This window comes from Cheilinus undulatus, linkage group 4 (assembly GCF_018320785.1).
Source record: "Cheilinus undulatus linkage group 4, ASM1832078v1, whole genome shotgun sequence".
NCBI classification, from domain to species: Eukaryota; Metazoa; Chordata; class Actinopteri; order Labriformes; family Labridae; genus Cheilinus; species Cheilinus undulatus.
Genome location: NC_054868.1, coordinates 31,489,326 through 31,510,775, shown reverse-complemented (window position 1 = coordinate 31,510,775; position 21,450 = coordinate 31,489,326). Strand labels below are relative to the sequence as shown.

At 38.9% G+C, this 21,450-nt stretch overlaps 1 protein-coding gene across 2 annotated transcripts; it reads right to left on the bottom strand.

The window, feature by feature from the left end:
- Positions 1-868: 868 nt before the first annotated feature.
- On the bottom strand, positions 869-20,461 carry suz12b (SUZ12 polycomb repressive complex 2 subunit b). 2 transcript variants are annotated; one of them, XM_041785695.1, is made up of 17 exons: positions 20,165-20,461; positions 19,779-19,923; positions 19,236-19,282; positions 19,080-19,144; positions 18,847-18,915; positions 18,639-18,688; positions 16,051-16,136; positions 15,725-15,956; positions 15,516-15,621; positions 15,332-15,437; positions 15,047-15,224; positions 9,881-9,969; positions 9,425-9,568; positions 7,733-7,890; positions 7,391-7,589; positions 6,660-6,739; positions 869-2,984 (listed from the first exon to the last, which is right to left on the bottom strand). In XM_041785695.1, exons 1-17 carry the CDS (start codon positions 20,177-20,179, stop codon positions 2,672-2,674), a joined length of 2,082 nt encoding a protein of 693 aa, XP_041641629.1. In that variant the 5' UTR covers positions 20,180-20,461; the 3' UTR covers positions 869-2,671. The 2 variants fall into 2 exon arrangements, with proteins under 2 accessions (XP_041641629.1, XP_041641630.1); XM_041785696.1 differs by having other exon boundaries at positions 9,881-9,966.
- Positions 20,462-21,450: the final 989 nt, after the last annotated feature.

Below are 21,450 nucleotides of genomic sequence, written 5' to 3'. Positions count from 1 at the left end.
TACCCACTAATGGGCAGCCTTGTCACCACATGACTATTCTTGAATGTGCATGGCTGTGTTCAGCCACCTTCAGGTACAGTGGGGGTCCCCTGTCTCTGGCACCTTTATTTTGGGGATCGCGGGCAGAGAAACTTCTGGACTACACAATAGCACATAAAAAGAGGGAATGATTCCACATCACATCCCAGAAGAGCAAAAACTGGACTGTTGAGATGCATTAGTGTTTAACATTTCAGAGCTGATTTTAACTCCCAAAGTGTAATTCTAACTCCATTCTGAGTGGAATGGTCTTCACTATTCATTCATTAGTTGCATTTGAATGTTGCCTGTAGTGATCCCTGCTAGGATTCCTTTGCTAATGTTTCTAGAAGATTGTTATTGTTTTGGTGTGAGTCACATTTGTATCATGAGTGTAATTAACAGTGTTAAATCGGCTGTGAATTTGACTTTATTACAGACGTGACCTTACCTGAACAACGTGGTTGGAGATCTGCTCTCTTGTTAAGGCCAGTAAGGAAAGATAAAGGGACATTAGTATTAATTTCAGCCCATTACATTACTCCATAAAAATTCTCAAAGGAGCTTTAGCTTCAGCTAAATGACATTCTAGCCTAACTTAAGTCTCACTATTCAGACAGGGTTTCTATGCACAGGATACATTTTAGTCAGTCACGTAGGTCAGTTTTAGTCCAGGAATCTTGCCCTATACACTGACCGAGAAAATTAACTTTCCAAGTTGAGACATGGCCAAAAGTAGACCGAGTCAGACCGCAGACGCACAGCTGGAACTGCTGGGAAGACTGATGGAGTGTGATGAAGCCTACTTTCCAAAATGTTCCCAAACATTAAAGTCATGATTAAGGTCAAATGTATTTTATTTATTTAAATATAAAAATCCCCTTAGCCAGAGTGTACAGTTCGTAATTGTTGAAACAGGGTGTTTAGACAATAATGGTGAAAATGTCTCCCTTTTTCCAGATTAATACAGAAATCCCTCCATGAATACTGGAAGCAGGAAAAATATTGTTGTTCTGGTTTCCATCAAGAAAGTCTGATAAAATAGTGAATCATGATGATTACCTGATCCATGTGCACACTACAAAAACACAACTAGTGTCAGTTTTTTAAAACCCTCATGGAAATGAACAAAGAAAATACTCCGAAAAATCTGAACTAAAAGACTGGTGGAATATTTTACCCTTTGGCATAAACTGCACCTAAAAGAACAGAGAGTGAACTTAGACCTGAAAAACAAATAATAAACAGCATATTGCTTTGAGAGAAGAACTGTAGTCTGTTCAGTATTGGGGGTCAGAATGGGGCACAGCTAAACATTTGATATAATTACATGTATACACATTTCTGTCAATCAGCTACTGGTAGTTATGTTGAAACTTCCAACATGTTTAGACCTTCAGCATAAAAAACTACAGGTGCCAGCAGCTTTAGAGAGCTGTTGGCTTTTTACATCTCGCTCACTATGCACACTACATGATACATGGGATGATGATCTGCTGGTTGTTTCAGTTAATCTTAGGGAGGAAAAATATCAGACAAGTTCCCTGGCTTTCCTTGAGCCATTTCAATGCGGGCCAAAAGGCTTAGGGGTAATGATGTAGGAGTTTATCCTCTTCGAGGTGGCCTACCAGCAAAACCAACAGTCCGTATTAGGCTCCAAACACAAGCTTTGAAGGCTTTATATATTCTTGACACTATCACTTTATCTTAAAGGGATATGTCGGGATTTTTGAAGTTGGGTCGTATGAGGTACTTGGCTATTGTAGTGGCATTTCTGTGAAAGTTGCCCCTGTGGTTATCATTTTCTTGGCCCATTTTTGTGTAAAACTGGTTAAACTATGTAGATAAAATGATCCCACCTACAGCCACTATGCCCCAGATTTTTCTGAGCTCGTAATAACCACAGGGGCAACTTTCACTGAACTCACTGGAGGCTAATGCCAATACTATAGCCAACTACCTCAACCCAACTTCAAAAATCCTGAAATATCCCTTTAACTGTATGACCCTTCAAATGAAACATCATTCACAAATGTGAAATCAAACCCACTAAAGTTTCTCTGCTGACAACAGCAGAAAAGCTGCATTTAAACATTTTGGTGCAGCATGAATTAAAAAAATACAAATTCAAGGTAAGCTTCCTAAATACAAACACCAAGTGCTAAAATAATCAGCTAAAAGGATAAGTTTCCAACAAAGTTATTGTGTATGTGTACAAATACTCAACAGTGACAGCCTGGCTTTAACTGTACTCTCCATACAGTTTTCTATTACAAGGACATACAGAGGACAGTTGTGCCACGCCAGAAGACTCTCAGTTTGTTCACACTCTTACCCAAACACAGATAAGAGACTTCAGTGGCACCTACAAATACATACACAGTAGGTTCATCATCCAGTCCTCAGAATCCTGGTTTGAGTAGATGTGGGTGATTCATGTTTATACTGTTCATATTTGGTTCAATTCTCAAGTTCCAAAAACTTGTTTACCTTGTATGCTGGTCTGCTTCAGGTCAGATCCCCAAGAGACCAGTCCTCCCACCTATCTAAGCACCAAAGGGTTGGTAATGTTCATTAAAGAAGAAAAATAAAACAAACAAAAAAACAAAACAAAACAAAACACAATGACAATCATTGTTCCATCCAGCCTTTATCAGTCCGTTAGTGCGCTTTTTGTCCTCTTGCCCTGTTTACCACCCGAGGACGTGACGGCGTTTCCGTTGCAGGCTCCGGCTAAAACAGGAATCTGGTCCTGCTGCTCTTCCTCTGTGTCGGGCAGTTCCTCCTGGATCTGTCTTAGACGGGCCATTGCACGGTCGATGGTGGCTGTGTTGACGAGGTTAAAGTCATGCATGCTCACCAGATGCAGGAGGAAGTTGCGGCAGAGGCTTCGGCGGATGATGTGAGCGCCACAGTTCTCAGCAAAAAGCATGATGGCCTGATTCATCTGGTTGTCAGCTATGAAACTACAGGGAAAAGAAAGACAAGAAGTTGATGGGGAGCTGTGGAATAGTACAATGGAGCTACAGAATAGTACAATTACTATACAAGACTAAATAGATGCCAAAGTTTAAAGCACACATTTTTCATGCCATTAGGCCTCAATGAACAAAGTGTGCTTGGGTCTACTTTAATTGTGGGTAAACCCCGAGTTACACAACTGATACATTTTCAAACTTCAATTTCAGCAACATTGCTGGACTTGTAGAGCCTAGTTGTAGGCTTTATAAAATTAACTCATGTATTGTTAAAACAGTGCCTATAAAAATAATTCACCCTGTTTGGAAGTTTTGCCCTTTTATTGATCTTACACCGCTTTCCACATTATTAAGCAAATTACATTTTTCTCTTATTTTCCTAAATATTAATGCAAATGACAGAGTATTTTTCAAGTCATCAGCCGTTAGAGCATAATTCGAATGTTTTTGAACAAACTTCATAACGACGACCATTATTTAAAAAAAATAAAACCTCAAAATGCACTTTTCCACATGTTCCACATTATTAAGCAGGCCACAGGTTTCAAGCAATATAGGAAAGAAAAAGGATCTCTCTGCTGCAGAAAGTGTCAAATAGTGCAATGCCTTGGACAAGGAATGAAAACATTAGATATTTCATGAAAAACTAAGCGTGATCATCGTACTGTGAAGGAATTTGTGGCTGATTCAGAGCACAGACGGGTTCCTGCAGATAAAGGCATAATGAGGAAGGTTTCTGACAGACAAATTCATCAGATTAAGAAAGCAGATGCTAAAATGCCATTAAAAAGCAGCAAACAAGTATTTGAAGCTGCTGGTGCCTCTGGAGTCCCACCAACCTCAAGGTGTAGGATCCTCCAGAGGCTTGCAGTTGTGTATAAACCTATTATTCAGCCCCCTCTAACCAAAATTCACAAGCAGAAATGGTTGAAGTGGGTCCAGAAATACATGAAGACTCATTTTCAAACAGTCTTGTTGACTGGTGAGTGCCGTACAACCCTGGATGGTCCAGATGGAGGAGCAGTGGATGGTTAGTGGATGGCAACCATGTCCCAACAAGGCTGTGACATCAGCAAGGAGGGGGTGGAGTCATGTTTTGGGCCGCATTCATGAGGAGGGAGCTGGTAGGCCCCTTTAGGGGCCTGTCAAGGCGTGAAAATGACCTCGGCAAAATATATAGACTTTCTGACTGACCACTTTCTTCCATGGTAAAAAAAAAGAGCAGTTCCTTCTGTAGCAAAATTGTCTTCATGCATGACAATGCACCATCTCATGCTGCAAAGAATACCTCTGTGCCATTGGCTGCTATGGGCATAAAGGGAGAGAAACTCATGTTGTGGCTCCCATCCTCCCCTGACCTCAACCCTATTGAGAACCTTTGGAGCATCCTCAGACCAAAGATCTATGAGGGTGGGAGGCTGTTCACATCAAAACTGCAGCTCTGGGAGGATATTCTGACATCTTGCAAAGAAATTCAAGCAGAAACTCTCCAAAAACTCACAAGCTCAACGGATGCAAGAATAGTGAAAGAGATATCAAAGAAGGGCTCCTATGTTAACATGGAACTTGGCCTGTTAAGATGTTTTTGATTGAAATAGCTTCTGATTTCAGTAAATATGACTTCCTAATGCTGTAAATTAAAAAAATGACCATTTTCATTTCTTTACAACCTATAAAATGTTTTAAAACTCTGTCGTGCTTAATAATGTGGAACAGTGCATTTTGAGGTTTTTATTTAAAAAAAAAAAGGTTATCATTATGAAGTTTGTTCAAAAAAAATTTGAATTATCCTCTAACGGCTGTTGACTTGAAAAATACTCTGTCATTTGCATTAATATTTAGGAAAATAAGAGAAAAATGTCATTTGCTTAATAATGTGGAAAGCAGTGTATAAATCAGTCATGGTCAATATCATTTTGATATTTTGCCAAAAGACAATAATAAAAAAACATCTATATCAAAGAGAAAACAGAACCTTTCTGACACAGGTGTCTTTATACTACAAGCCCTTGAGACACATCCACTGCATTCAGGTGATCCTCATTTCTCTAACTGTGAAACTACTTGCATCAATTACCCGTATCTCTTTTGAATTAGGTCAGTCACTTTAAAGGGGGGTTAATATCTATGTCACTTATTTTGCCTTACATGTTTTTATTTAATTGACATTGTAGATAGCAGTTTTCACTTCGAAAATAAAGAGTTTTCTTTGTATTTTTTGTCGTTATATCGACCATGATTGAGTTCTAAAATCAATCAAAGGGTAAAACATCCAAGGGTTTGAATACTTTCTACAGGCACTCTGTGTAGCTTTGTATTACATAACTGGAATTACTAATCTCTTTTTGTTCACTACAATGCAACACACACTGTAACAAATGGGCAGGGGTTGGGGTCACAGGTTAAACGACAGACACAGGGCCCATGTGACTCTGAAAACTCACTCACACCTGACTGCATGCAAGAGAGGAGAAAAAGAGCTTATTATGCAGTTAAATGGGCCAGTTCTAATGTTTGCTATCCAGTTGTTGACATTAAAGCTGGCTTAAGCCTTTGTTACAAAGGCCTACTGAAAACACATATTTGTTATTTGTTATCTGTAGAAAATTGGGCGTCCTTTTAAAAGCTTTAAATAGCTTCCTTAGAGTGAGCCCTTTTCACACAACTATGCAATAGCTGCAAATGTTGTAGACTGATTAATCATTGCTCGTGTATGAAATAATCTTTACTTATGTGTGAAATAAATCTATTGAAATGTTAAATCTGTTGAAATGCAGTGATAACCAAACCCAGATCATCTTATATTAGCACGTCTTTTGCTGTGCTGTTGGCAGCAACATATTCTGAATGACATGCACAGCCTGCACAAAAACAAAGTTAACAGGAATCACTGCTACCAGTTTTTGAACAAGCTTGGCTCAACACATTAGCATTAATACTTGAAAATGACAAGAATTATCCTATATATAAGCCCAATGTCCCAAATTTCTTCTCATCACAGTAAGTGCTAATTACCTCCAAATGTTGCTTTTTATATCTGTGTGTGAATGTGAATATTAACTTTTGGTTTATCCATGATTCATGTGAGTCACTCTTCATATACAAAAATGCAGAATTCTGAATTTAACTGGAGGAACCTCTTCTGAAAATCCTGCAATTGTATGAGAGAATGGCTCTTCATTAGTTTATAATCTGTATTTGCCTTCCTTGTTGCTATACATCATCTTACAAACTATTAGAAGAGGTTTTTCGTGATACAGAGATTTTTATGACTCAGGTAACACCCAAAGATGTAAAAGGTATCAATAACTGAGTCAGTATCAATACTAGACACCTAATATTGGGTAATATCTAGTTTTTAACTGAGAAAACAGCTGGGTAATTCCTGCACACTGATCTGTCCATATACTTTGGTGACGTTTTGGGACACATATTTGTGCTACTTAGACAGTACTCTGCTTTCTCTTTTATTCATGGTAATTTTAGGTAAAAATGAGACTAAAGATCATACTCAGAGTTTAGGCACGAGTCCTATAAAAAACTCTAATGCAGTGTTGAACAACTGTTAAGTTTCTTAAAAAGGAGTCGCAGCAATAACTGTATGAGGAGAGAAAAAAACGCTCCTCTCTTCCACTATATACAGTGTCGATGTATTGAACGTACCCATGCTTCATGACGTGCAGGTTCCACAGCTTCATCACCTCCTTCTCCCCCTCATTAACATCTGTGAACTCGTCCAGTTGCTGTAAAAACCACACAAACATGCTTTAATTTTAACAACGTGTTAAAAAAGGCCATTTGAGCCCATAAAACACCACAGCATTTCAAAAAGAGCCATTAATGGATAATGTTGACTAATTTACTTTTAAGGTCCTTCTTGAGCACTTGTCATTTTGTTTTCTGCCATTTCCTCTTTGTGATTTCAACAATACAAGCATGAAGTGAGGAGAAAGCAGGAGGAGATGCGGACAGATTCAACAGATTGATAAAAAAAATAATGAAAAAGTTAGCCTGTGTAAGAATGAGCCATGTTTACAGACTTGACAAGCTTTCCACGTGTAACGCTTCAGTGCCTCTGATCTTACATCCACATTTTATTGTAAGCTCTCATATTACAACCACCAAGAGCCAGAGATAGTGAGGCACCTGGGGAGCTACATGAAAACATCTGCTCTCTCCAAAACAAGCACCCTGCTGCATTTTTTATAATCACTGGGGACCACGCCAATTCCGACAGACATTACACCAAAGTTTTACCAGCTTTTTTTTTGCACGAGCAAGCCGACACATACACAGTGTGGCGAGGTTAACCACATTACTGACAGAGGTGACTATACAAATAGTGGGGCATCCTCATTCAGCACAGAAGGACGGTCTAAGTAACTGCTTCTCACCGTGGCAGTCTTCTCTCTGAGCCACTCTGGATCTCTCTCATCTTCGCTGTCCAGGTCCATCTCCTGGGGTCTCAGAGGCATGCAGCTGTCACTGTGGAAGTACAGTCTGTTGTGTCCGCTAACGTAGGTCCTCTGCTGCTCCAGCTCTCCATCCTCAGACTCCAGGAACTCTGACAGACTTGGTTTGGTCCTCTTGGGCCTAATGGAAATGGAAATTCAGTTCTCCTTGTTTTTAACCTCATTCAAACATGCATTGATCTACTTAACTTGAGTTAAAAAAGTAACTAAAGTAAAATGAGTTGATTTGTTTACATGGAATACAAACAGAAGTCATGAGTTTACCTGCAAACCAGTATGTGGGTTACAGCGGTCCTCTTTACTGGCCCATTGCGGCTGAAAGCAAAGCCTGGCTGGCTGTGGATGTCCTGAGGGTTGCCAACGTACGAGCCATCATAGCATTCATTGATAGAAACATCTATCCGTGCTCCTTTGGGGTGAGGCTGATTGTTACAAAAGAGAAAAGGAAAACATTTGTGAAATCCAGAGCAAACATAGAAGGTAGGAAGAGAAGGACATATGGAGATGAGAAGCAACCAGTTTCTACTGAGGGGAATGAATCAATTTTATACCTGAGTCATCTTGCTAAGTGGTTGCCTATCATTGCTTTTAGACCTGTTTGCAGTGTGGCTGAGGTTTTTTTATTATGCACTGCATGAAGAAAAGTGAGTTATGGTGCAACTCATCAGGTCATTTGAAAAAATCCAGAGGTTAAACAGTATGGTCCGTAATTAGCTGTCAACAGGATTTTTTTCTGCTACATATATTATAAACATGAATGAAAAGAAAAAAAACAGCTTTAACAGATTAATTTCCCAATCCTGCCTTGAGTCTTGTGACGATGAGTTGCTTTCAACTGTCTAAAAGCTTCTCTGTTTTTGTGCTTCCACTTCAGCAATAGCCTGGAGTTGTTTGGGTTGTCTGTCTATGCCATTCTTGTAAATGTGGTATTTTAACTATGCTTTAAGGGATTTTCAAACTGCACAAATACCTACACATATTCAAGGATGAACTGACTGGGTTTTGGATGGCAAAGGTCAGGTCAAGGTCATTAGGCCTCATAATTATCCTTGCTTATGAGCACAATTTGTAGGATTTATACAAGTCTTCCCTTACTTAATTTGACTGATTTCATTATTACCACAAACATTTTTCACTGTCACCTACATCCCTATTTTACTATTTATTTTCATACATCAATTTGACACCCATACACTTAATTAGCTCTGTAATCCAGGGTTTAAATCAAACGTACACCTACACTATTAAAGAAGCTAGTTCTTCACCAGTCACACTACCACTAAAGCTATCCCAGCACTTCTTCTTGACCTGTCACTGTACATCACTGTCTGGCATTAAATACCTCACAGAGGCATATACCTGTCAGGCAGTACCTCCAATTCATTATAAGGGTTGTCCCGATCAGCATTTTGGCCTGATGTGATTTGTTAATATTGAATATCTAACGACACTGAGTCCTGATCCATATGAATCATACAGATTCAAAACATCAATGCCTATTAAAATGTAGCAGCTTCATCTTAGACATGAACCAAAACACTTACATTGCAACAGAGATGCTAATGTTGCTACCGCTGCTTTGTTGTGTTACTGGTGCGTTTACTGCCTGCGGTAAATTGTCAGTTTACATCAGCTGACGTAAATGATCGGCTGGGCTGATCGGATCAAATTGCCGATCTCCAATCAATTAAAATGCCTGTATTGGCTCGGATTGACACATACGATTGGGACACCGCTAATGTACGGTACTTGTAGCCAGTGCAGTATTTTTTCCTCTCATTTGATCATACTAGAAAAGGAGTGAGACATATTCTCTTTGTGTTCAGTCACATTCACAGTCTGACACATAGTTGTCAAAGAACTGTGTCACAACCAACAAAAACAAGCACACAAACAAAATCTGCTCCTGCTTCTACATCAGTTACACAAATAAGGCCAACACATTCAGCGACTTACCACATAGTTGAAGATGAAGCGGGAGTGGGAGAGTTTGAGGTGTTTGAGCAAGCTGTAGAGTTTACTGCAGTTCAGGGTACACCATGGGCAGTGAAGATCGTCCCTCGCCTCAGTTTGCTGCCGTGTGTTATTGTTGTACAAGAACTGAACAAAAAAGACCCAATTAGATAAAAGGAAACAAACTGATTCAATTACAGAGTTCTTATGTTATCACAGCAGACAGAAGCAGCAGAAAGAAAGGTCTAAAATCAAATTTACCATAACTATAAGATGTATTCAATTAATCTACATTGACAATAACATTCAAATAAACATTGTCAAAATATGACAGTCAAGAAAAACATAAAAATGTCTTCAGCAACACAGACAACACATGCCATTCAGCCACCTCAATTGAAGATTGCTGTAAATCAGTGTCTTTCCCGTTGATGCATCCCTTACTGTGTTGTTGTATACCTGATAAAAAATACGTAGCTTCTGCCGAGGTTCACACGGGACCTGCTCTTTCCTCGTCTGAATGTCTGTGCTGACTGACTCTTTCACTGCTGACGGGAACAGATGGAAAGGTTATTTCTTAGAGAATCACCAAATCAGAAATTTTGCATGTATGTGAGAAAACAAAGCAATTCCATGTTTTAAAATGATAAAGATTTGTAAGAACACACATGTGACCAGCACGACCATACCAGTTTGAGACATGTAAATATGTAGCATAATGGCCTCAAATGATGGCCTTTGAACATTAAAAAACATGTTTCTAAACATCATTATGTTTTAGCAAAGCATGACAGGACAAGTGCAGATAAAAAAAATAGTGTTTGTGGAATGTACAGTGCCATGAAAAAGTATTTGCCCCCTGTCTGATTCCTGATTTTTAATGAATATTTATCACACTTAAATGTTTCAGATCATCAAACCATTTTTATATTTCACAAAGACAACCCAAGTAAATACAAAATGCAGTATTTGAATGATTATTTAATTCTTTGGGGGGAGGGGGCCAAAACCTATCTGGCCCTGTGTGAAAAAGTAATTGCCCCCTGAACCTAATAACTGGTTGTGCCACCCTTGGCAGCAATGACTGAAATCAAGCATTTGTGATAAATGAAGTTTGTTGCATTGCTGTGAAGGAATTCTGGCCCACTCTTCTTCGCAGAATTGTTTAATCTCAGCCATATAGGGGAGTTTTCCAGCATGAACTGCGCGTTTAGGGTCACACCACAGCATCTCAAGTGGATTTAAGTCCGGACTTTGACTTGGCCAATCCAAAACCTTAATTTTGTTGTTTTTGAGCCATTCAGAGGTGGACTTACTGGTATGTTTCAGGTTGTTGTCCTGCTGCATAACCCCAGAGCACATGAGCTTGAGGGCATGAACTGATGGCTGGACACTGCCCCCCCCTTACAAAAGTAAATAATCATTCAAACACCGCATCTTGTATTTACCTGGGCTGTCTTTGTGAAACATAAAAACTGGTTTGATGATCCAAAACATTTAAATGTGATAAATATGTAAAAAATTAGGAATCAGAAAGGGGGAAAATACTTTTTCACGGCACTGCATGACATTTAATAAATACTAAAACCACAACAGTTCCATACAGCACAGACTGTTAAAGCTCTCTTTCATTCTTGTTACAGTTGACCTTTAAAACTTAAACCTGGATCATGCTTCTGCATCAGATATATGCTGTAGGTGTGTTTGTGTTGCTCTGCAAAAAAAAGAAAAAACACCTGGCAGTGCAATTTTTATGCCAGTTCCTGGTCCTGTCACCACAAATCGGGATTGTTTGAGAATGGGAAACCATGGAACTCTGAACTGGCCTTAAAAAAACAAAACAAAAAAACCAGCTGCTTAATCAGCTCAGGCAGAGAAGGGGAACATCCAATACTTTTATGTCAGTACGTAAATCTGACTTGTTGCATCACTGTCTGCAGCCATTTATCCTGCTCTAGAGTATGGCTGAATGAGTAGAGAAAATTAACCCATTGCATTTTTTTCTTCAATATAAAACATTTTATATTATTACCAACACAACATTATAAAGATAGAACTAGAGCTGACTGATTTTGAAAAAATATATAATTACAATAAGTTTGTCTCATGTTCCGAATTTGATATAAATTGTATTGATTCTTGTGTCATTTTCATTTTGAGTAAGAAAAACATACAAAAACAAGGAAAGGAGTTTTTTGTTAATTATTCTAAAAACTGGCATTTGATTGTTTACATGATGTGTAGGGAATAACACCTCTGCTGCAAAAAAATAGTATTAAACTGTTTTTTTCCACACAATTCAGATTGTTACACTATCTGCAAACTAAAATTGCTGTAGGCCATCTTGCATTGTAATCTGATTTCAAACAATTACCCAGCCTTACTCTAGAGTAAACACAATATGCCTGTAGACATTACTCAGACAGTGGTGGTCACCAGTGCTTCCCTTCTGCAGCATTTTGATGTGTAGTTAGACCTTTAGAGGAGGTGCACATCAGCTATGTCTGTAGGCCTCTGCCTTGGGTTCAAGATTATGTGGACCTACAGCATAGTTTCAATGCAGAAGCATAGATCAGGTTTTAATGTTCAATTTAATTCATGTTTAATTGGTTTTGATAATGACTGCAATGCATTGTGGAATGACACCTGAAGCCACTTTTCCTTGTCCAAGCAACAGGATATAGTTATCAAGTAATTTTTCCCCTTCCCAATACAAATTTGAACATATATACTTGCATAGTTGTCCGAGTATACCAAACAAGATAGTGCATAGAAGTATAAAAAAGTGAATTATTTGTGTAAACACACTGATGGCTGACATTTACAGCAATATTCAGATTATATGTTGCATCGGTGTAAGATGCTGTCTGCTTTAGGGCTTCTTCTAGAGGGAAAAAGGATAAACCATCTTCCTGTGTGACAACTGGTACTGCATTCATCAAGATTCACAATGAGCAGTTCCTGTTTCTTTTTAAATATCACTTGTTGCCATTTAGAGTATTCACCTCTGCAACCGATAATACTGTAGTTGAGCTCTTAGCCTGCAGTGCCTGCTTTTAAGTTCATAAACACAGTCTGCGAGTTGTTCTGCCCACCTCCCCTGGTCACCTTTGGTCTTTCATTGAAGTCTTTTCAATAAAATTAGTGCTTTACAAATTTAAATATACTTATCAGTATAATCCCGTTATCTTTGCATGCAACATTACAAACTTGTGTGGAAGTAAAGATAAAAAAAGGGAGCCAACCCATGAAAGCCTGGTCTGAGTCATTTGGTATCCTGTTGTAAGCAATAAGGTGGCCACTTGTGATACACCAGGATAGAGGGGATATTTAAACAGAGTCAGGTCTTGTGCGATGTGAGATGATTACTATTGCAGCTGGTTGCCTAAATCAATTCAAGTCTGATTCACAAGGTCCTAATAAAATTTGATTCGATACAGATTCATGTAGGGATGTTTTAGTTACAAAAACGGTTTTTGCTTCAATAGTTAAGAAATTCTCAGAGAATTAAAGTTGGAATTAGTACAAGGGACAGCTTGTCTCTGCTTTTATAGTTTTTAAATCTAAAATGACGCCTGACATCCTCTTTTACGTTTGTTTGTAACTTCAGTGGAGCAGAGCTGCCTTAAACCATGTTTGTTTTAAGGAAGAGAAAAGTTGCTTATTGCAAGTCCAAGTTGAAACTCTTGTTGTTAAATGAATGAAAAAACAAAGTACATTTGATAAATTATTGCAACTTAGTTTGAGTAAAGCGGGGTACACACATAAAGATAATCAGGCTGTTTTTGACCCAATTTTCCCCCTTCCCAACCAAGGACGGCAAACGCCCAATTATCTTATGTCTTATAAGATTATACTATAAGATTATCCTGTGGTCTGAGGTGTGTTAAGAGTGAATTTGTCCCGATAATTGGCGCAGAAAACGGTCGGGGCCGACAATTGTAAATGTTAAACTTGTTCAATATTTACGACCAAAAATCTTCATGTGTGTGGAGCAAGCCGACAACTCCCGAGTCATGACTCCGTGAATTGTGACGTGGAACGGAATGTAGCCAATCAAGAAGCTAGCCGACTGACAACAACTATAGACATTATATACGAATATAATGTCTATGACAACAACTCACCTCTAGCTCGCCCAGTAGACTATAAAGTCCGTGTTCGCGCTGTGTCCAGGATTTTGTTTCTTCTTCGTTGTTTTTGCTAGATCACGTGTGATCACGCAAGATTTCTGGCTTGGAGGACGAGATTCTACATCGGTGGTGGGACAGAATCATGATGTGTGTGGTGTGTTGAGTTGAGATTTTCAGAGCACACCACACACAGTACGATCAAAACTGTTCAATGCCTGATTTTTTTATCTTCATGTGTGGGGTCTCTAACAGATAAAAAATCTCTTAAGATTTAGAAAATCCTCATGTGTGTACCCCGCTTAAGTCTACAATGTGTTATTACACTGAAATGACAAACCACAGCACTGATAGAAATCATGTTATCTATTAAATTATGTATTATTATGTATGTTGCAAATCTAATATTAGTAATATTTTGTTATCTTCACAGGAAAAAAATCTCTTTCCTAGCACTCCGTTACTTTCCCTTTGTAAACAGCGACAAGCTGTGCATACTTGGTGAAATGGAGGAACATAGGTAGTAAAATAAAGCACACGGTACAGAGCCTAGCATACAGGGTTTTCATATAACACCTGAGGCAGTGCTCTTCTTGAACGTAGTGCCCCAGATGATAACCTGTTTTATGTGTGTGAGTCAGCCTGGTCAGCAGCAGCTAAAGCACTCTCCATCCAGACACCTATAGAGTTTTGCTGCTCATGCTGCACAGGCAGAGGTTTATGTCTGAGGAAGAGGCAATATACAGCTGGTATTGAAAACGTGCCAAGATATCGAAATAAAATGATTGGGTGTAAGAGGCAAGTGCAGGTCAAGTTTCAGGTTGCATGAATGATGCACTATTGTAATTTTAAAAAAAGAATCGATCTAAATCTGAGCCCTAATGATTACAGCCGCACTTGTGAGCATGTCTCAGTGCATGTCAGTGCCCACAGAAACCAGAAGAGTTGGATCAATACATTTGACCGGAGTGATCCACTATAACCAGCACTACATGTAAGGCAGTATGAGAACAACTATTCCTGAACCCCTGTAGAGACTCAAATAAAGAAACATTCAGTCTGACATTCATTCACAGAAGCATGACAAGGTAATTTATCATTTAAGTTTCTAGCACATTCATAACAGCTGAGTCATATTGAGCAGTTATGACTCAGAGTGCCTTTACTCAGATTCAGCAATAAATAGATGATAGCATCATCGCAGTGGGAGAAAAAACCAAAAACCATTTGGCCTAGCTCAGAGTCTGGCTTGAAATAAATGGCGCTTAGATTTTTCATGTGGTGTCCTTAAATAAAGAGTTTTAGAGAACTTTAAGTAAGAAACTGTTGAAGGGTTTGACCCCTTGGATCTTCTTCATCTGATGGCGTTTTCTGCCTTTGAACAGGATTTAATATAATTCAAGCTGTAATAAAAGATTCTGTAAAGACTTCAAAGTTTCCTTAGTGATTTTAATCTTGAAAATACTTTTAACTACTCTGTTCTGTTTGTACTTACTCATGAGGGCAGCTCGGTGGTTGCTGGTCCTTGTTTCCATGGGGGTGTAGCTGTCTGAGTTGCGGGTAGCAAGGGGTTTGGCCACAGGAGCAGTAGACTTTCCACTGGCATCACCTGTCCAGCGCAGGATAAACTGCAATGTGGGTCCCTGAGAAAATGTCTCAAATGGTGGCAGTCTCTGTAAGATTACATATACGGAGAAACAGTCAGTGATGAAGGGGTGCAAACAAGATAACACACTAAAGACCAAGCCTTGTGGCCAGAAAATTCTTAAATTTCCCTTACTTTTCCATCAAGAATGGTTTCCCATGTTGCCCTCTTCTTGCTGACAGGGCTGTCCTCCATCCCTTGCATGGATACCTCATATTCTCCATCCAACAGCTGCAATCTCCTGTAGACAAAACAAAAGCAGTGATTTTAATGTTCAATAAAAGGGAGAAAAAAAAACTTTTTAGTTGTAAAACCTTACCTATTTTTATCAAAAACAGTCATCTGTGCAACATAAGTCTCTGTGGCCTCTCCCTCCTCTCTGTGGGATGAACTTCTCTTCTTTCTACTGGGAGTATCTGTTACATCTTTAGACAAAAAATGTGACAATCAAAATACATGCACTATTAAATTACAATAGAAAAACTTTACATAGTCAAAAATGTAAAAGGATCAGGTTTGAATTCCTACCAATGTTTTCATTGGCCTCTCCATTAACCAGACCGTTTGTATCCCTTCTCCCTGTGCGTGACACTCTGAACAGGAGTGAGTACGACTTCACCATGTGACTGTTGCTGGGCTCAAACTCGTTGCTGGACACCAGTAAGGAAGGGTAGGAGCCAGGCTTGGTTTGGTTGCTGTCAGGATTCAAAGGCACCTGCTTTTTACCTGTAGGCACTTGCTTAATTGGGCAGCTGACATCCTGAAATACAAAAAACGCAAGCTCATGTTAAGAAACATTATGAGCATAAAAGCTTACTTCTATTAAGTGAGTTATTCATCTGCAGTTACTTTACCTTGCGTTTTTTATGGCAGACTTTGATGAGTAGCACCTCTAAGGACACGGAATTTTGTTCATTTTCTGAATTCTGTGATGGCTTTTCTGCAAAATGACAACAGTCTCATATAATCTTTTTCACCATTTATGATACACAAGAAATTTCAGATAGCATTTGATGTAAGTTTGCTATTTTTTCCCCATGACAGTTATAAAGCTAATTTTTTGGTATATGAAACAGTGTTATTACATTAGTGTTGCTCCAGAGGAAAAATACTTAATTACAGTCTCTGTAGAATTTTTACAAAGTCATATTTTACTAGAGATGTAGAATCTGTCTGCAAGTGTGTGATTTTCACGATGTAAAGTCTTCTTGTTTCTGTTTGTAGTACATTTACAGTCTGAGCTGTACTGACCAATCATGTATCAGCAGACTTTGGTGTTTACAGAGAAAAGGGTCTGCGTTGACAACAACAAACAGGGAGATCTTTGTCTCAACTGACAAATCATCTCCAATCAACAGTATTCTTATGATTTGTTTATCTGTTGGAAATTCTATTCATTTCCATTTTAAATAGTACCACATTTTTAAGGAGCATGCATTTGTGGGATGAGCAGCAGAGCTGAGTATGTGGGTTGCCCAATGAAGAATTTGCTAAGGCTTCTCAGCCAATGCCAATCAGTTTATCCGGCTGTTGCTACTGACTCTTGTTCTGAGCTCTTGGTAGCCCCAGGTGCTGACAATCAGACTGATTGGCCGGAAGGTATCTGCTTCAAGAATCAGTATGCCATGTTTGATCTGGATAGGGCGACTTCAAGCTGGTGTTCTGCCAAACCAAGCTGCAGCATTATTTGAGTGAGCCCTAGTACCATCTCCAAACTGAAGGCAAAGTTTCATATACCAGGGAATGTCAGAGACAGGCCGCAAAGTAGGTGTCCCAAAAATACGACACCCAAAAAAAAAAAAACCTTTTCATCACCCTGTCAGCACCTGGAACCATAGGCTGTCTTCTACAGATTTGCAGGACAATATAGCTGATGGCACTCTGCCCAGACAATCCTGAACAGACTGCACACAGCTAATCTCCAGTTTCATAGGGCTGCCAGGAGGCCTGCCATGACTGCCCTTCACTGTAAGGCCTGTTTGTGCTGGTGTCAACATGTGTACTGGAACCTGAACATGTGGAGGAACGTTATGTTCAGTGATGAGTCCAGACTCTGCCTACAGCAGTTGGATTGTAGGGTTAAAGTGTGGAGAAGACACAGAGAACGCTACGGCGATTGCTGCACCGACAGAGTCTTTTGGTGAAGGCGTGTGATGGTGTGGGGTGGCATCTCCTTCATTGGAAAAATTTCCCTCATATTTGGAGACAATCTTAATGCAGAGAGACACTGAGATGAGATTCAGCAGCCAGTGGCAACCCCATATCTCCACAGTATGGGACTAAACTCTATCCTCCGTAATGACAATGTCAGCCCCACAGAGCAGGGTTAATCAGAGACTACCTCCAGACTTTGGGACTGGAATGGATGTAATGGCCTGCCAGCAGTCCTGACCTCAACCCCATTGAACACTTGAAGGACCAGCTTGTGCCACACTGACAAACACAACCACATTGGCTGACTTGTGAAAAATGCTGGTTGAAGAATGGGATGCCACCCCACAGCAGTGTGTGACCAGCATGAGGTGGAGGCGCCAGGCTGCTGTGGCTGTGTATGGATCTTCCACACAATACTGAGGCTCCTGTTTGTTAAATGAATAAATTGTAAAATTGCCAATATACCTTTTTTTCCAGACTTTGATCATCCAGTCCACTGAACGAAATTCAATGGCAGTTAGCTGTTTGGCATTGGCAGAAATTAGGCACATTTTTCAAGGGCACAACCCACATACTCAGCTCTGCTGCTCATTCCACAAACCCATGTTTCTTAAAAATGTGACACCATTTAAAAGGGAAATAAGCAGGCTTTCCAGTGATTTAAAATTTACTGCCACGAAGCATTTGCAACAAATACATCATCTACCAAAATTTTCTTACTTTTGTGCTAGGTTTAGATCAAACATTGAAACTTAAGTCCACAAATTTGCTTGACACAGTACAAAACGTTAATTAGCATGTAAGATTTATTACCTGAATTACCTGACTACCTGATTTCAAAATTTTAAGTCCCTTTCTTTTCCTCTCAAGAAGGGACACAACAAAGCTTGAGTTTTTACATTTCACTGTCTGCATCATGTTAATTTACCTTGACTGCTGAAGACTCACATTAAAACAAGTTTCTTTTTTGTTCTTATTTTGCTGAAATGAGCAAGAGTAAAGCTGTGGTATTTTACGCTTATTCTACTGTGGAACAGACTGGTCAGATGAACAACGCTACTTTGGGGAAAGGCGCAAATACAGCAGCTACAATGAAGGAAATCTTGCCTGTTAATGCTGACAGAGCATTTAGTTCAGACATACTGTAATATTCCCTAAAAAATAGCCTGCATTTCCCATACACTTTTCTCCCAGTGTTCTTAAAACTAAATGTAGTGCATTTATGGGTGTTTCTTTCTCAAGCAACATATCAAATTCAAGTATTTAATAAAGAAGAAAAGCTACTTACCATCCTTATGGAAGAACCCAGTGAAAGTTAACTGTAGATGTGAACACAAGCTAAACAACAAACAAAAGAAAGTCAAGGTGAAAAAGGGTCAAATAAAACACAGACTGTTAATAATGGTCAGCAATAGTTTCGGCATTGTTTGGCATAGTTTGCTGTAAAATATTCGGATGTAAATGGCCACATTTGATTTATTCTGGGATTATTTTACCTTGGAGAATCCTGCTCCCCCTTCATCTTCTCAACTGTCTGCAACATATCATCCACTTTGAATGTTTTTCTGCGAAAAGATTTCAACATAATATTGATTTAAATTAAAGTATAAATACTGTACTCACATCGCATATAAGGTGTCTTTTGAACTCTGTTAGTGCACATTTATTTGTATCAAAAAATAACTAGATTTATAATTAAAAACTGAGAACACATCGCCAGATTGCATACCTTCTAGCATTTGTTCGACGGTTTCTGTGAGACATGAAGGTGAGCGTCCTGTGCAAAAATATTGGCTAAAGAGAGGGGGAGAATAACTTTTAGTTCACTGGTTGTATCACCTTGCACAGTTTACAGTAACGAAGACAGGCATAGTAGATTACTTACTGCAATCAAGTTTCTTGTGCGAAGAAATCTGTATATCTGAGTTGGTTCTGGAGACAGACACGAGTGTTACTGTGATTCTTTGACACAGCCGTTTATCAGACTCTTTACAGTTCATTCTAATAAGACTTAAATCTGAAATTGACCAAGGTTTTTAAAGACATTCCTTGAATTGTTCTGTCAATGAAACAGACTATACTTATCAGTCTCATTTCAATCCTTTAAGTAAGAATATACCAAATTCATATTATTTCTCATATGTCCAAAGAAATAATGTCAACAGCTGGTGGTGGTTTAACATACATTTTTGTATATTACACTGAATACACGTGTTTCCCAGGACAAATGCTGTTACATTATAATAAAGGTTTAGATGTATCAATTTCTAGCCAGTCAAACTATGAAGACCTGCCAGCTGCAAGTGAGATGTTGAAAACAATAACAATACCGCTAAAGGTGTGTTTCAATGCTTAATGAAGGCAGAGATAAGTTATTCTGTGTAATCAATCCGAAAATCTGCATTACACAGACGAGCGACAAACTCACTTTCAAAGGCCTGTAGGAACAGCTCATGGTCGGCCTGGATCTGCTCCATCTTCGGCTTCTTCACAGAGTTCATCATGGCTGACGAGGCAGGGTACACGGCGCCGTTAGCTTTGCAACTCGCCCCACTCATAATATGACCTGAGTTCTGGGGGTAAAACGACAGTACGTGTGAATTATGATGGCATAAATGGTGGTAACACGCTCAGCTAGTGGGCACATACTCGCGTTAACAGTTAGCAGACGAGCTAGCTCAGCCAACAGCCCAATGCTAACATGCTATTTAGCTTGGTATTTTAGCCCAGTATTCCTTACTCAAAATACAATTACGTTAAAAATATAAAAAATCGCCGTAATGTTGATACTTGGGATAAAGAAATACAACCCACCCTGGCCGATGGCATTAATTTGCTGCCCCGCTGCCTCCAGCACAAGCCTGGCAGACTCAACAGCAGAAACCCATGAAGATGAAGAGGAGGCGACGAGACGCTGGCTAGTTAGCTAGCATTGCTAGCATGGTTTTCAAAAAAAAGAAACCTTTTTACGTCTGAGGTACTTCGAAGTAAATTACAACAAATATGGTGTGAATTTTGTATATAGGTTCGGTATTTCGAAACGAAATGTTGACTTTCTATCCGTTTTAATTGTCGGTGTTGGTTTCCTTCAATTTGTACTGAACAACAGAGTATTAGTCAGTTGTCAGCCAATGGGAGACGGCCTGAGAGAATCCAGCGCTGTGATTGGCTGCATATCTCCGGAGATGACATACAACCCGCTCTCGCTTTCTGTGATTTTGCGGGAAATCGAGTTTATCATCATACACATCTAAAGGACACTGCAGCTCATACTATCTGATTCAGATGAGAATGATTCAGATGAAAACGCCTTAATTTTCATCTATTAAACCACAGCCATCTTTATACGTGTTAAAGTATAACATTGTGGCCGTGTGCTCTTGTGTCGTCTGTCCGTAAATTACGCATTATTTCTTTTAGTTTCAGGAGACACTGTTTTGAGGCCTTTAAGAAGGTTGATAGGCACTAAAGTGAAACTTAACAAATGTTAGAAACCAGTGACTTCACACTTGTACAATCCTCACATAAGATAAAACATAATCTAAAAATACAGTCATGACTTAACTTGTGTGTTTTAAGTTGTTGAATTTTTAATATTGATTAAAAATATATGTATATTATTCTTCTTTATTAGATTTCCCTTGACTGTGTACCAGTGGCAGATTTAACAATTTTGGGGCTGTCGGCAAACACAGGCATGGGGCCCTCCACAACCATTATTCTCCCATTTAAATTCATAGTTATCTAAAAAAAAAAAAAAAAAAAAAATCCTATTTGAAGCTTATATAAGTGAACTCAGAATAAAATCTTTAAAATGTTCTTTTCTTTATATCTTTTTTATCTCATAGTTGTTTTATGTTTTTATTTGTTATCTTTTGTCTTTTAATGCTTTTAATTTTTTTTTTTTTTTTTTTAACTCTGTGAAGTACTTCAAACTGCTTTGTGTATGGATGGGGTTAGATAATTTTACCTGCCTTGCCCTTTCCTATTTTCTTATTTCTGTGTCTTTCACTACTCCTCTTCTCCCTGTATTTGTCCACCTCTTTAACTTTGATCCCTCCTTTTTTCTCATTTAATAATGATGAAACTTATAGTGATAA

Bases quoted from the DNA above. Each gene is read 5' to 3' on its own strand.
- suz12b (XM_041785695.1), bottom strand. The intron at 15,957-16,050 runs GTAAAGTAACTG...TTTGTATTTCAG, and splicing joins TCTGCCATAAAAAACGCAAG to GATGTCAGCTGCCCAATTAA. The intron at 7,891-9,424 runs GTAAGTCGCTGA...TGTAACAATCAG, and splicing joins GCTTCATCTTCAACTATGTG to CCTCACCCCAAAGGAGCACG.